Here is a 13,565-nt window from a genome sequence, read left to right on the forward strand (position 1 = left end):
TATTTGTGGAATATTAAGGGAAAGTCCAATGCCATGTGGCATGACATTGTTCTGTCACTTATTATGGTCTTGGCTTTCCTTAACCTTCTTCCTCTGCAGTGCAAAAGATACTCTGTTTAATTTGGTGAATACAGCTAAAGTATTCTTATCCTCCATTTAAAATATTATTTCCTTAAACAAAGAACAGTACCCAGTGGCCTCCTGGACTCCATGACATGGTAGGAATTTATGTCATCTCCTTCTTTTAAGTCTCGAATAAAATTGTTTTCTAATTTGCTTTGCTAGATTCAACCAATTAATTTCATTAAACTGTTTACAGATTTTTCTTATATGTTAGATATGTTAGGCAAGGCATAGAAATCAGCTTCTCCAGTTTTCTAGGTTTATTCCACATAAGACAGCTACTCTCTCCAGGGGAGTGTATATTGTCATTGACACCAGTCACTGCCAGTACCTGAACCCTCATTTCCTCTCAGTGGTACAGTACCAGGGACAGCCAGATGGAGACTGATTGGCTTATTTACTCAGCATCATCATGAAAGTTCTTCATGCTTGTGGCCATTTCCTAGCTTATAGGGGATTAATCCCTTACTAATTAAAAAGCTATGTCTATCTGTCCTAGTTTTCAGTTGTCTTTTAGAGCAAAAGGAGTTAGGTGAATTAAACTTTGAAAACAATTTATAAATCTGTTTAGAGTACTGGTTTGGCATTTGCTATCAGACTTTGTTATTATCAGTTTTAATCATATTTCTCACACGGAAACTCAGAATAGGTTAGTTAGACTGTACTTTTCTCTGCCCTTCTTGAGGTAGGAGATGTAGTGAGTTACCTATTTAAAATATGTAAAAACAAAGAAAAATTTACATCACAGAATTATACCCTAGATAATTAAAGGTAACTATTTTTTATGATCACGTGTTCATACAAGTACACTTATACAAGTATAGTCAGCTGAATCTCCAAGGAACTTTTCCCTCCCACCAGTCCTCCCTCCCTTTTTCTGTCTCCTTGATAGCTCTCTCCTTAGTACTTACTTCCTTATGTTCTGGCTGACCTTTCTCTGACCAGCAGAGCCTCCAGTGGAGTCCCTGTGGAGTCCATCAACTCTTCTCTGTAATTAGCTTAGTGGAGCCACTGTGAAGTGATGCAAGAAGGTTTTAGCTTCCCCAGAGCCACACTTTGTAGTCTAGCATATTCCTTATCTGTTGCTCCAGGGACCCAGATACCAGGAAACCATTATATTAATACAGCAACAGCAGCTCTTATTTTTGTAATCCCACAAAAACCACATGTGACCTGACATGATCTTAAGATATAAACAAGTGCCCAACATACTTTGGGCTCCAGAGGACTGACTTTTCTTTCTTACCTGACATTTTGGCCAAAAACCAAACCCTTAATCCATTCAGTGAAGGCTGGTGATGCTATCTTATCCACTGTCTGACCTGGAACTTCTCTGGGAGCAATAGTATATGATACTAACCAGGAACCTCTGGTTAAAATTTTGCCCACTACCTTTTCAACGTTCTCTTATTTGAGCAAATTAGCTTTTCCTCTAAGAATTGCTATTTTACCTGTTTCCCAGATATTGTACTAGTTTTGATTTTCTGAAATAAATTTTACCTTGCTCATCTCCTTTGAAAATTATTCTTGTTCTACGGACAATTTGCAAAGATTCAGAAGAATTACTTTTATATTCTGTTTCCCACAGCTTGCTTTTGATAAATTCTCAAATGTCCTGTCTAGATATACAGATTACAGACTCAGGCAGTCTTTTTTTTTTTTTTTTGAGAGTTATGTTTTATTTGGTGACCTTACTGAGAACTAAAGTCCGGGAGACACCTCTCAGATAGAATTGTTCCAAAGAGGTAAAGGGAGGAGTCAGGGTATATAGGAATTTTTTGCTGGAAACAAACAAACAAACATGGAGTCAAACATCAATAGATTATAGCTAATCACAAAAAGCAGACATCTCAAATTAATGATTTTAGTGCTTGCCTAGGTATGGAAAGATGCAAGAGTCTGGACTCATAGAAATTATTCCTTTGATATGCATCTTAACTATCTAGGGCCAGTATCCTGTTTTTCTTCATCCTGAAATCTCTTCAGGGCACACTGTCTAGGGTGGATGCAATGGTTGGTGGCTTGATGGGGGGTAACATTCATTGTTTACCAGAATGGCAGGCAATATTCTTGTTTACTGAAATAGCAGGCAACGTTTTTTTACCACACCAGTGTTAAAACTTAAAAGTCCTATATCCTGGGAACCCTACATGCAAGTAGGGGCAAAAAAAAAAAAAAAAAAAAAGAGTGAGACGAACACATAAGTCAAGCTTTTCCAGGTCCTCACCAGCCAACTTCACCTATAACCTTTTATTTTTTTAATTAATTTATTTTTTTAAAATCTTTATTGGAGTATAATTGCTTTACAATGGTGTGTTAGTTGCTGCTGTATAACAAAGTGAATCAGCTATACGTATGTATACATATATCCCCATATCCCCTCCCTCTTGTATCTCCCTTCCACCCTCCCTATCTCACCCCTCTAGGTGGTCACAAAGCACCGAGCTGATCTCCCTGTGCTATGCGGCTGCTTCCCACTAGCTATCTATTTTACGTTTGGTAGTGTATATATGTCCATGCCACTCTCTCACTTCGTCCCAGCTTACCCTTCCCCCTCCCTATAACCTTTTAACCTTTCTGAGTTTCATTCACTTCCCTCTTCTCTCTCAAGGCCTTGAACTCTGAAAAACGAGAGTACTTTTCTCTGGATGTAAGACAGTCATTTTGATTCCTCAAAGCCCCTTCTAACTCTGACTCTCCCATTTTATTCTAATTAGGGTTCTCTGCTCTTTATAAAATTTATATTTTGTTTTCCTCAGCCAAATATGAATGTACCAGATAATTTTTAAGTTGATTTAAACATGTTTTTTCTCCCCCCATCTAAGCGGCAGTTAGTTTTAAGACCAGCCTTCAAGCAGCGTAGAAAGCATTTTGAAATTAGTGGAATCCCTCCTTTTTCTACTTTGGCAATTTTATTTCATTATAATATGAAGATTATTAGAAATGTAAAACTATAGGATACTTTTGAGAAATTAATATTGCTTTAAAAACAATTGCCACACCTCATCGATTTAAGTGTGTATGAGAGTGTGAAGGAATGTTGGATATTTAAGTGAGGGGTTTTTTCTTTCCCTCTTTATACCTTTATACCTCTTATTTTCTTTCCCTCTTTATACCTTCACTTAACAATATGCCTTTTTTCCTATAACTTTGTACACCTCCTTTTAATTTTTTTAAAATGAAAATGTATCTCATTAAAAGATTTTTCACATTTGCACGTTGGATCTTGGAGGCAGGCCCCGATCCCAGCTTCAACTCTTGTCCATACTGTGATTGGACGAGGGCAGGGAAGAGCTGCTGGGGAGAGCCGAGCTGTCTGAAGGATGGCTGGGTGCTGGTCAGGGGCTCCACTAACCTGAGCAAGTTTTCCAAGAGGAAGCTCTCTTGCCAGCCTCATTGGAACCTTGATTCTGTCCCCACATAACATAAGATAGTCAAAGGTAGGATTTGGTTCTGTGTTAAGTGGAGGGCCACTCTGCCGAACTCCAGCCTTTGGAAACTTTGGCACTGGCTTCAGCCACTTAGAGACTGAAAACATACCACAGACCTTGGAATCCAGAGACAAGTCCAGAAAGAGACTTTTTCACTGTGCCCCATATATCCATTGGTTCCACTTGGCCACTAGTAGAGACATGTACTCCTTTTTATGATGTCAAAAGAAGGAAAGTTTTTATTCATGATTCTAAAGGAAAGCTTCTGTGTGTACATATAATCAGTTTGTATATGTGTCAGCAGACTTGGGGCTCCTCGTCCCCCTCCCATGTGTAGTTTTCCTTCTCTCTATCAAGCAGCCTCTTATGACGTGGGTGTGCAGATCAATCCCAGTTGGCTATAATTCTAAATCTTGAACAAGTTATAGCTCTTATTACTAGAGAAAATAGCACTAAATAATTTTGAGGGGTGTGTGTGTGTGTGTGTGTGTGTGCTTCTATTTCCTTTTCTCTGATTATAAAAGTGGTCTCATTTTTAAAGTTTATAAAATGTAAAGAATAATAAAATCCCTTGTAATCTTCCTCTCTCTAACAGCCTCAGTTAACATTATGAAATAAATGCTTACTGTCGTGTTTTCTATTCATATTGTATTTTACATAGTTGACGTCAGACTAAATACAAACTTTAAAAAAATATTCACACTTTCTTACGCTCTTAACATTTTTCATAAGATGATACAAATAGATGGAGAGATATACCATGTTCTTGGATTGGAAGAATCAACATTGTGAAAATGACTCTACTACCCAAAGCAATCTACAGATTCAATGCAATCCCTATCAAACTACAACTGGCATTTTTCACAGAACTAGAACAAAAAATTTCACAATTTGTATGGAAACACAAAAGACCCCGAATAGCCAAAGCAATCTTGAGAACGAAAAATGGAGCTGGGGGAATCAGGCTCCCTGACTTCAGACTATATTACAAAGCTTCAGTAATCAAGACAGTTTGGTACTGGCACAAAAACAGAAATATAGATCAATGGAACAGGATAGAAAGCCCAGAGATAAACCCACACACATATGGTCACCTTATCTTTGATAAAGGAGGCAAGCATATACAGTGGAGAAAAGACAGCCTCTTCAATAAGTGGTGCTGGGAAAATTGGACAGGTACATGTAAAAGTATGAAATTAGAACACTCCCTGACACCATGCACAAAAATAAACTCAAAATGGATTAAAGACCTAAGTGTAAGGGCAGACACTATCAAACTCTTAGAGGAAAACATAGGCAGAACACTCTATGACATACATCACAGCAAGATTCTTTTTGACCCAGCTCCCAGAGAAATGGAAATAAGAACACAAATAAACAAATGGGACCTAATGAAACTTAAAAGCTTTTGCACAGCAAAGGAAACCATAAACAAGACCAAAAGACAACCATCAGAATGGGAGAAAATATTTGCAAATGAAGCAACTGACAAAGGATTAATCTCCAAGATTTACAAGCAGCTCATGCAGCTCAAAAACAAAAAAACGAACAACCCAATCCAAAAATGGGCAGAAGACCTAAATAGACATTTCTCCAAAGAAGATATACAGATGGCCTACAGACACATGAAAGCATGCTCAACATCATTAATCATTAGAGAAATGCAAATCAAAACTACAATGAGATATCATCTCACACCAGTCAGAATGGCCATCATCAAAAAATCTAGAAACAATAAATGCTGGAGAGGGTGTGGAGGAAAGGGAACACTCTTGCACTGTTGGTGGGAATGTAAATTGATACAGCCACTATGGAGAACAGTATGGAGGTTCCTTAAAAAACTACAAATAGAACTACCATACGACCCAGCAATCCCACTACTGGGCATATACCCTGAGAAAACCATAGGTCAAAAAGAGTCATGTACCAAAATGTTCATTGCAGCTCTATTTACAATAGCCAGGACATGGAAGCAACCTAAATGTCCATCGACAGATGAATGGATAAAGAAGATATGGCACATATATACAATGGAATATTACTCAGCCATAAAAAGAAATGAAATGGAGGTATTTGTAATGAGGTGGATGGAGTTAGAGTCTGTCATACAGAGTGAAGTAAGTCAGAAAGAGAAAAACAAATACAGTATGCTAACACATATATACGGAATCTAAGGGAAAAAAAAAAAAAAAGGCCATGAAGAACCTAGTGGCAAGACGGGAATAAAGACACAGACCTACTAGAGAATGGACTTGAGGATATGGGGAGGGGGTGGGGTGAGATGTGACAGGGTAAGAGAGTGTCATGGACATATATACACTACCAAATGTAAAATAGATAACTAGTGGGAAGCAGCCGCATAGCACAAGGAGATCAGCTCGGTGCTTTGTGACCACCTAGAGGGGCGGGATGGGGAGGGTGGGAGGGAGGGAGATGCAAGAGGGAAGAGAAATGGGAACATATTGTATATGTATAACTGATTCACTTTGTTATAAAGCAGAAGCTAACACACCATTGTAAGGCAATTATACTTCAATAAAGATGTCAAAAAAAAAAATTTTTCATATATGGAAAAAATTGACTCTAGAAGAACAGTCATGTTTTAAAGGAAATAATTGAATCACAAAATTATGGGAGATCTATTTCATGCATTTATTAATTTCTCAAATAATACCAGTGAAAATTACTGTGCTGTGGCTAATACACTAGTAATTAGTCATATCAGCTTCCTTTAAGTGAAGCACTTAAATATTTGCCTATAAATTTTCAATACCAACTCACTAACTCATAACTGAATAGTAGCTGAATTTCTTCTACTGTTTTGTTCTGGATATAGAATAGTGTCTCTTGACCTTTGTTTGGTCACCAACCCTCTGAGAAGTCAATAAAAGATATGAACCTTCTTCACAGAGAAACACATATTCCCACAAAAAACTAATTGTAATGATAATCAATGATGATATGCCAGGCACTCTGCCAACTGCTTTACATAGTTGTTTCACTTAATCCTCGTAGCAGCACTGTAAGGAATATGCTGTTACCCTTATTTTTGAGATGAAGACATTGAAGCTTTAAGGAGATTAAGTAGTTTGCACATGGCCTTAGAGCTAGTAACTGGAGCTCAAACTGATTTTTATGACCCAAAGCCCATCTCCTCAATCATTGGGCATCTAATTTTAGGGAGCTCATAAATTCCTAAAGCCTACTTATTGATACTCAGGTTAAAGGTGCCCTACTATTGCAATCCAAAGATTTTCACTGGCAGTAAAGAATATGTGTAATTAGTTAATCTTGTTATTTCTGTAAATTAATATATAAGTATTTGTTGGACATCTACTGTTTTTAATACTTGCTACGTTCTGTGATGTGGTCCTTATCCCTAAGGACTTTACTGCCTACGTGGGAAGACAAGAATTACATATGTAAAACAATGAGAAAAAAAATGTAAATATGAAGTTGAATATATAGTAATTAAACATTTCCATAAGCTATACCCCAAAATTAATCTCTTTACTCTGTCACACATGATGTACTTTTCATTCCCTGATTTATAAAAGGAAAATCAAATCTAAAAGGCCACCATGTCCTCTGGGAGCCTGGAAGATTCAGTGTGTCATAAAATGAGGTCTATAAAGTACAGCTCTGACTAAATATGTATCACATCCAGATTCCTGAGTGGTTTCATCAGCATCATGTCAACCCCAGGGGGCATGCCCAATAAGGAGATTCAAGAATGTGTAGCCACCTCTCAAGCATGCAAACCATGTATCATAGGGCAATCCTGTTGAACTGAACATGTGTAGGGCAGCAGAACACCGTGATAGTTGCTGCATCTTGACTCAGGCAAGGTTCCTACTGCCAGAGAGGACTTCAGATGATGCAGCATAGCTGTTATGTCATACGGGAGCAACAGTGATAATCTACCAACCTTGGATGAAACTCCCAGGCATGGGAAGCTTATTTAAGCTGACCATCTGACAATCAAGACTCAAAGAGTGGCTGTGGCTGTAATTCAAAGGACTGCTTTCTACAGGAGCATAGTATGGGAAAGTTGTACTTGTAATTGAGCAGTGGCCATATACAAGGTTATCCCAGATAATGGCTATTGTAAGATATGAAGGATGGATTCTGTCAAGCTTTTATTAACATGGCTCTCATCGTGTATTTGTATAGTCTTAGAACTTTACTCTTTTAAAACTTTAATCATTTGGGCTATACATATGATAGAATTCATTTATAAATGGCATATAAATTTTCTTTCCAAAGGAAATAGAAACTTAATGTGCTAATCATTCTATATAGTTTATCTCCTTCCATTTGAGTCATTTTTATTTAAAATCTCTAGAATAAGAATATTTTGTGTTACAGTTGTACAACACTTTGTGCTCTATACAATTCGTTTCATAACTTGTTTTAAATTTCATTTCACATAATGTTTTTGTGTTCCCTGCAACTTACGTTGTTAACATTATTTTTTAAGGTAGGTCAAGGATTTTATGAAAACCTAGTAGAAATTTCCTAGATGGAAAATATTTTTAAAGAACAGAAATTCGTGTCATTGTTCATAAATCATCATTTGAATCTATGCAGCTACTAGTTGTTTGAAGTAATTTTCCAGACATATATGCAGATATCTTGATGGATTTTATTTAATTTCAAAAGAATAATATGATACCAACTTTCTATAATTTCTTAAATTCATTCCTGAAGAAAAATATAATTGAAAGGAAAACATTCCTTTTCATATTTGCTTTGAGCAGATACTTGAGTTGTTTTTGAGGTAAATAGTAGATTGATGTTAAATGTTTATCATGCTTTGGCTTCACAGAGAGGATTCAAGGCATAGTTAGTAACTGTCCAACTTTTGAATTTGCTCTGTATGTGTGTGTGTGTGTGTGTGTGTGTGTGTGTGTGTTTTGTGTGTATGTAGGGGCTTAAACAAGACCTTTTGATTGCATAATAAGCAGGGCTTAGGGACAATAAAATTTGACATTCTTAACTGTTACTGGTACTTGTCCCTATAGCCCTGTGCAGTTATCTTCTTATTAACAATGTAGAAGCCAGAGTCATAAACTGAGCATGTACCCAAGGCGCTACTGTAAATTGCAAATAGCATTCATGTGGTCTCTTTGACCTAAGACTAAATTCGGGTAGAGGGAAGAGAAAAAAAGAATTTTTGAGAGTGGAATAGAAGTAGAAGTCAAGAACAAAGAATACACTAGAAGGATGGACATGTACAAATGTTTCCTAAGTTTTTGCAGTGAGATTTATTTAGATGGGTCTTTTCATATCTGCAATACTCTTTTACTGAAGAGCCAAGCGCTAGATTGGGGCAGCCTCTGCTGCTGGTGTGTGTGTCTGTGTGAGTGTGTGTCTGTGTGTGTGTTGACGATAATGCACTCATGAGATAATACAAATAATCAGTGAGGGAATAATTAATGATGTGGCAGGGAATATTTTTTGATAAATGCTTGGGGAATGAGGTGACAGGCGTGAAATTCGAAAATTCCTTCAGCAATCTAAAATATAAATAGCTTTCGGAACTGAAAAGAGTTTCACAGCTGAAGATTTTAATGTGTTGAGAGGAAAAACTTTTTTCTCTCCCCCACTCCCTCCTCCTTTGCAAGTTGTTTGTCCATTCACAAAACAAATACTCTGAAGCCCAGCGCGGCTCATGGGAATAAATTTCAGGTCGAATTAGTACAGTTTCCTTGCTGTCAGGATTCTGGAATTAATGGTGTTTTGATGACACGAATTTTGAAGGGCAAACAAAGAAGCTGAAGGGAGAGAGACATGACTCCTTAGAAGCTTGGTCCTCCTCTCCCCCAGCCTCTCTTGTCTTCCCTGTCATCCGTCTGCCAATCTCCCTGTCCATGGTTAGTTAAAGGCGCTTTTTATCCTCTTTTCTTTCCCACAGAGTTTGCCAGATCCGGCCCGGTGCCTGGGTTCCAGGAGGACACGCTGCAGTTGGCCTTCATCGACTTGAGACAAGTAAGTCTTTGTGTTTTTGTTTTTTGTTTTTCTTTTAAGATGTGTGACTGAAGACCATCAGGTCTTAAGGAAAAGGGGAGGGGAGGGGGATTGGCGTTGGCGATTCACACTGGAGACCTAAGGGTTTTTCCCTGTGTTTGAGGCCACCTCTTTTATTTAGCTATCTGGGATCCTTAGCTATGGTGGAGTTAAAGGTTTTGTGGGTGGAAGGGAAGGCAGGAGGTGGGAGGAGGGACCCAGAATGTAGAGGGACTCAAGTGACTCTCAAGTGATGTGACCCATTGTGCTATAGTTGGCTTCTGCAGACACAGCAAAAAGATAGCTCAGCAAACCAGTGCTAAGCAGGTGCACTGATGCAGAGACTGCCTGCCCAGAGGACTTTTGTTTGCAGATAATGAGGGCAGTAGCATTTAAGAAAAATGAAATATTTTACATTCTGGATTGTTGGTTTGGTTTGTTGACTTTTTTCTGTTGCCTTAAGTCTTCCCATCCCCTCCTTTGTAGAATGCGGTCAGCCATGAGTGACTAAGTGGTCATTTTAGATAATTAGCAAAGGCCCTGACCAGTCATGCTAACCTGACAGGCAACCCTACTAAAGTAATGTGATGAAAGCCTGTATTTAGGTATACCTGAGCTTTGCAAGCCCATTAGATAGAAAGAGTCGTGCTATAGAGCTGTTGCTTGCAGATTGAAAAGGGTGGGTTGGTAGGCCTTGGTGGATGGGGTATAGAGGAGCAGTATGGGCGGGGGCCGAAAGAGGGAGAGAGTTAACTGGGCTCTGTCATCTCTTCACTCTGAAGATGGATGGGGTTGGATAGAAAGTGTGAATGAAGTAAGAATCAATGACTGATGCTTCTCTCCTATTAAAACAATCTTTTTTTTTTTTGTCTGTTTTTTAAAAGGGGGCTGGCTTTGTTTCTCCTGCCATAATGATGCAGTGCCTCTTGTTTTCAGAGCTGACAAAGTTTGCATTCTGAGAACTTTTAGATGCCCAGGGTATTTCTTAAAGCTGTAGGACCCCTTGTATTGGTAGTCTCCTTACCACTGTGACTCGATTCATGCTAGAACAGCTTTTAACCCATAATGGATGGCCTGAGCTACCCCTGAATCCTTGTGGATGGGTGGTGTAATCTGTCATCTGATGACAATTCTGGAAAGCCCTGTTAAGCAGAAAACAGAAAATTGTGTCTCTATAGACCCGCCAAAGTTTGAGGATTCAGGCCGCGTCCCAGAAACGTGTGTCAACTTAATATTTAGGAGTTGAGGTGGGGGTTCTCTTGCACATAAAGGCTTTCCCAGCATGGTCCCAAATGCAGCTGAGTATCTCTTTCCACACTTAACACCTTCCACCTGTGGATTCAGCAACTCAACCGAGATGTTCAGGTTTTAACCCCTTGGTTGATGTAAACCTGAAAGATGGGAATTTTGCTTTATGGTTTTGTGGAGTGGTATCTGCTTGACTTTCCCGGCACTGTTTCTTCTCAGAGACTTCTGAGCCAATTGGCATTTCTTGGAAAGCAGAAATTGAATTTCATTGGGAAAACACATCCAAGGAAAAATTTTTCCCTTCTCACTCTTCATGGAAAGGAAGTGTGGTCATTCTCTCGAGTTTGTGGTTTCGGTCCCTATGGAAAGCAACTAGTGTTCACAGAAAACGTTAACTAAGGGAGTAAGTTAGAAAACACAGCCGAAATAAGGTGGATCTGAACTGGGGATGAATGCTCAAGTACTTGTGAGCTCTCAGTGAGCACTGTTGCTTATGCTTAAGTTCCTATTTTCTGTTACATTTTTGTTCTCAGAGTTCCTATTATGGAGTTTTAGTAGTAGAAACCAAAACTCCAAAATTTCACTGAATCATGAAAGGATATGCCTCTTCCTATTGAATCTATCACTTAATTTCTATTTATATCTGTCTCTATTAAAGCAGCTTAAATTTTTCTTAGATCATTTGAAAAACTTGCCTGGCTCATTATTAGCAGGCCTCAGGTAGGTTGAATCAGCGTGACAAAAATGATCTTTCCACATCCCGTGCTGAAAATATTTATCTCTTTGCAGTTCATCGTAGTCATTCTCATAACTTAAAGTGACCATCATTTTTAAAGTGAGCAGCTTATGAACTATAAGAGATGTGCCGATTATAATAGAAAGTCTGGAAGTGTGGTTTCAAAGGAGATATCTTGACCTCAAATGAGACATGATTAGGTGTCCTTGAGTATGTGTCCTTTTGCCTCTACTCTTTGGAATCCTAAAATAGAGTTATGGAATTTGGGGGCTGGGTGCTAATCTTAAAAATCATGTAGTATGACCTTTGGCTTGATACTTGGAATCCCTGTACAGCACCCTAGACTGTGCTTGAATATTCTCCTTGAAGAGAACTTGCTTCCCCAAAGCAGCAGGGTCCACCTCAAGACAATCTGATTATAAGAAAGGTATTTCTGAAGTTGGCTAAAATATGTCTCACTTAACTTTGACCCTTTCACTCTTTGTATTTTTATTAATGCACTCCAATTTGGGGGACAGCCTTTCTATCCTGATTTATTGAGTTTCCATCTGCTAGTAATTGAATCTTTTTCACATGTAGCATTGTTACTCATTCCATATCTAGTCTTTATGTGGTTGATTTTATACACCACAATTGAAGACTTCACTCTCTTTGGTCTGCGTTTTCCTTCTAGACATTCTATTAACAAACCAGATTTTAATCATTCTTATTTATTTAGCCTGTCTAAACCTTTTAAGGTCCTGACTCAGTTATCCACCTTACTACCTGATTTAACCATTATGCCCTTTATAAGTCAAAGATAACAATATTAATCAGGAATGGCCGAAGTTAAAGGAAGAAGTTAAAGTTAAGGCAAGTTATAGGATGCATACATGCACCCATGCAAAAAGGGGATTTGTCCCCAGTTCAGTGCAGCAAGGATATTCTTTTACTGTCATTGAGTGTATTTTCTTCACTGGTTTATGAATATATTCATTCTGATCATGCTTTCATGTTCTTTTGCTTTACAGTGTTTCAGACTCTATCAATTGAATGATAATTTTTAAAATATTCAAAACATGGAATATTTGATGAACTCATCTCTGTATAGACTATAATAGCAGAGTGTCATTTAAAAGCCATAGAATTTTATTAGGAAGCAAATTAGATGTGGATAGCAAAACTATTCATCCTTTCTGAGCCGTCCTGTCTATTCTAATTTTTCTACTTCTTAAGGAAAAAAGTGAAATGACATTTTGAATACACAGGCTTTCATGATATTTTACACTTTTATAGCACGTCAAAGTTAAAGTATATTTACCTACATACCTCATTTGTCAGGTTTCTGGGTTTAGAAAGCCAGCTGTTAATGTGAATTAGTGCAAATCAAAATCTTCTTCTCTGCCACTTTATAATTTCTATATTCCCAAGCTCATAGAAGTGCGATTGCAGTACAACTTCACATTCATGTATCAAATATATGTGCATATTTCTATGAAAATCCAAATTTGGGTTAATGCTAAATCTTGAGAAGGGCAACTTAAAGGCTCACTTATTAACTATCTTGAAGTAGCATTTATATTCCAAGTACTAATAATTGCTGGCCCTTAATGGTTCATAATTGAGAATAACAACACAAGGCCAATAGTAGATCCTCAGTAGTTATTTGATTCTTAAGCAGTACTATGGTTTGTATTTTCTTCTGTTGTTAAACATTAAGTAAATTATGCTGATGAACACCAGAATTTGAACTTCAGATGATTTTCGTTTCAGTTTATCAAACTCTGAGTGCCTACTGTGAACAAAGCACAACTTAGGTGTTGTGGGAATCCACAAGTGAATATAATACAGTCTCTGCCCTCCAGTAACAAAGAGGTGAACAGCAAATACTTGATTCTAATATAAGGCACACTATGATTAAGTATTTCATTGGAAAGCTAAAACAATTGTGTATGTTTCAACTATTTCAGCAGCTTTTGCTGCATAACAAATCACCCCAAAACATATTGGCTTAAAACAAGAACCATTTATTTAGCTCA

General features: G+C 37.8%; 1 protein-coding gene across 6 annotated transcripts in view; it reads left to right on the plus strand.

Annotated features, from left to right (window-relative positions):
• The window catches only part of EXOC6B (exocyst complex component 6B), a 717,372-nt gene that overhangs the window by 537,495 nt on the left and 166,312 nt on the right, over window positions 1-13,565 (plus strand). For all 6 annotated transcript variants that reach the window (XM_082356334.1, XM_082356335.1, XM_082356337.1 and 3 more), the window contains one exon: window positions 9,472-9,545. In XM_082356334.1, the coding sequence (XP_082212460.1) occupies window positions 9,472-9,545 (74 nt within the window). The remainder of the gene's footprint in view (window positions 1-9,471; window positions 9,546-13,565) is intronic.

Source organism: Balaenoptera borealis (assembly GCF_965194805.1).
Source record: "Balaenoptera borealis genome assembly, chromosome: 15".
Taxonomy (NCBI): domain Eukaryota; kingdom Metazoa; phylum Chordata; class Mammalia; order Artiodactyla; family Balaenopteridae; genus Balaenoptera; species Balaenoptera borealis.